This window comes from Bison bison, unplaced genomic scaffold (assembly GCF_000754665.1).
Source record: "Bison bison bison isolate TAMUID 2011002044 unplaced genomic scaffold, Bison_UMD1.0 scf7180017864285, whole genome shotgun sequence".
NCBI classification, from domain to species: domain Eukaryota; kingdom Metazoa; phylum Chordata; class Mammalia; order Artiodactyla; family Bovidae; genus Bison; species Bison bison.
The window spans coordinates 452,991-455,262 of NW_011494857.1; the positions used below are offsets into that span (position 1 = coordinate 452,991).

The following is a 2,272-nucleotide window of genomic DNA, read 5'->3' on the forward strand; positions in this document are numbered from 1 at the left end:
GCCCTGGCCTCGGGGCCCACAGGAGAGGGACTGGGGGCCCGGACTCGGGTCCACAGACAGGCTTAGAGAGCGTAGAGCCCCACACTGGCGGGTGGACCGGTTCGCTGGGCCCAGACTCCTCGCCTGTCCCTGCTTGTCTGTCCTCCCACGCATCGCTTTGTCCTAGGCCCTGACAGCCCCACCTTCCCTGCGCTCTGTCTCTGCCCCCTTCCCCGCCGTCTCAGAGGCCCCCCCTGCCCCCCCTGTTGAGCCCAGGCCCCCCTCCCCCCCTTCCCTTCCAGGGGGCCCGGGTGAAGACGTGGAAGCGGCGCTGGTTCATCCTCACCGACAACTGCCTCTACTATTTTGAGTACACTACGGTGAGGGCGGGGCCGGGCGGGGCGGGGCGGGCTCCCAAGACCAAGGTTGGTACGCGGGGGGAGACTCGGAATCTGAATCCTGTCAAACTCGTTCTCTCAGGACAAGGAGCCCCGAGGAATCATCCCGCTGGAGAATCTGAGCATCCGCGAGGTGGACGACCCCCGGAAACCAGTAAGACCCTCCCTGTACCCTGTCCTGCTGGCGGTGGAGGGCTCTTCTGGCCCCAGGGCTGGCACTTCTAGCCGTCCTTCCTCTCCCTTGTCTCCCCAGAACTGCTTCGAGCTGTACATCCCCAACAACAAGGGGCAGCTCATCAAAGCCTGCAAAACAGAGGCCGACGGCCGGGTGGTTGAGGGGAACCACATGGTGTACCGGATCTCGGCCCCCACGCAGGAGGAGAAGGACGAGTGGATCAAGTCCATCCAGTGAGCAGGGGTCCGGAGTCCTGGGGGAAGGGAGGGTGGCCAGGGGCCCAGGCTCCTCAGTGCTCACCCTGGAACCCCACTCCTTCCGCAGGGCCGCTGTGAGCGTGGACCCATTCTATGAGATGCTGGCGGCAAGGAAGAAGCGGATTTCAGTCAAGAAGAAGCAGGAGCAGCCCTGACCCCTTGCCCCCCACTCCATTATTTATTTCGGAGCTGCCCTGCCCGGGTGGCCGGACCCCTGGGCCTCGGGGCTTCGGATCCTGGTTCCTCATTTGGAAAACTCATCACCTCTAGCTCCTCTCTCGTTATTTGTAATTAGCACCCTATTGGTAATCTTATTAATTATTTAACCACTTGCAGCCTGCAGACCCACCTTATTTCTCGGGGTTCACGGAGCTAAGGTGCTTGGCAGGGCTGGCCCAGCACCCTCACCCGTGACCAGGGCCCAGAGTGCTGATCTGTTGGTAGCTTTCATGATGTGTGTGAAAACAGTGCTGACCGTGTAGCAGCATGGGTGTGCCTCCAGGAAGGCTCAGTTCTGGTCTCACCTGGAGCCTGCGAGGGTGGAGTAAAGCGAGGAGCTTAGCTTGGCTGGAATTAGCTTTCAGTTAGAGCTGCAGGGCACTGAGTGCAGGTGTGCCGAGCTTCCCGGATAAGGTGCACCGTTCATTCTAGACGTTACTTGACATCCAGACACACACTTGTTCCACCTTTGCTCACACGGGCTTGTGGTCTTTGAGGAGCAACACATACCTGATGGGCTTGGGCTAATGCTTTGAGGACAAAGCTAGGAGCCAGAAGAGCTTTGAAGGGGGACTGCTCTGGGAGGGTGTGGAAGGACAAATCTGGAAAAAGGAAGGATGAAGGCTGGCGTGTTGGGTACAGCGAGTGGAAGGCCCTGCTCAGGGTGCTGGGCCAGAGGCCAGTGCTGTCGGAAATGGGCTGGGTGTGCCCGGTGTAGGTGGAGTGGGGCTGGGGGCTGGCGGCAGGGATCTGCGTGGTTTGAACTAGGTTTCTCAACCACATGACAATCATCCTTTGGAGGTCATTTTAACACCAGGCAGAGAGAGCGCTGAGAACCCGCAGTTTTATAACATCTTTCCCAGGAATCTGACAACCTCCTGAGTGTAAGGACCACTTCCTCTGAGGGTGAAACCTTGGAGGGTTGGGTACCCCTGAGCCTCAGGTCCAGGTCTGTCCCCTGTTGCCTTCCAGCTTGGGGTGTCCCCAGAGAACAGAAGCGCACAGATCCCAAGACGGGTATCTACAGGCTCATGTGTCTCTCCTATGTCCAGACCTGCAGCTGAGGGGGATTTAGTACAAGAAACCACAACCCCAGACAGGCCCAGGACCAAGCCCAGGCTGGAAGGGAAGCCTGTTGCCCCCGGATGTGCCAGACTTGCAGTTATTCCCCTCTGTGTCCCCAAGGGACCGAATCCGTAATTGTCAAATGCTGCCAGTGAGGTGAGGAAGATCTGGCCCCACCC

At 59.3% G+C, this 2,272-nt stretch overlaps 1 protein-coding gene across 1 annotated transcript in view; it reads left to right on the forward strand.

Moving 5' to 3' along the window:
* CYTH2 (cytohesin 2) overlaps positions 1-1,144 on the forward strand; it is a 9,224-nt gene extending 8,080 nt beyond the window's left edge. Inside the window, exons 9-12 of the mRNA XM_010849554.1 lie at positions 251-359; positions 460-531; positions 631-785; positions 877-1,144. Of these exons, the coding sequence (XP_010847856.1) occupies positions 251-359; positions 460-531; positions 631-785; positions 877-964 (424 nt within the window). The 3' untranslated portion in view covers positions 965-1,144. The remainder of the gene's footprint in view (positions 1-250; positions 360-459; positions 532-630; positions 786-876) is intronic.
* Positions 1,145-2,272: the final 1,128 nt, after the last annotated feature.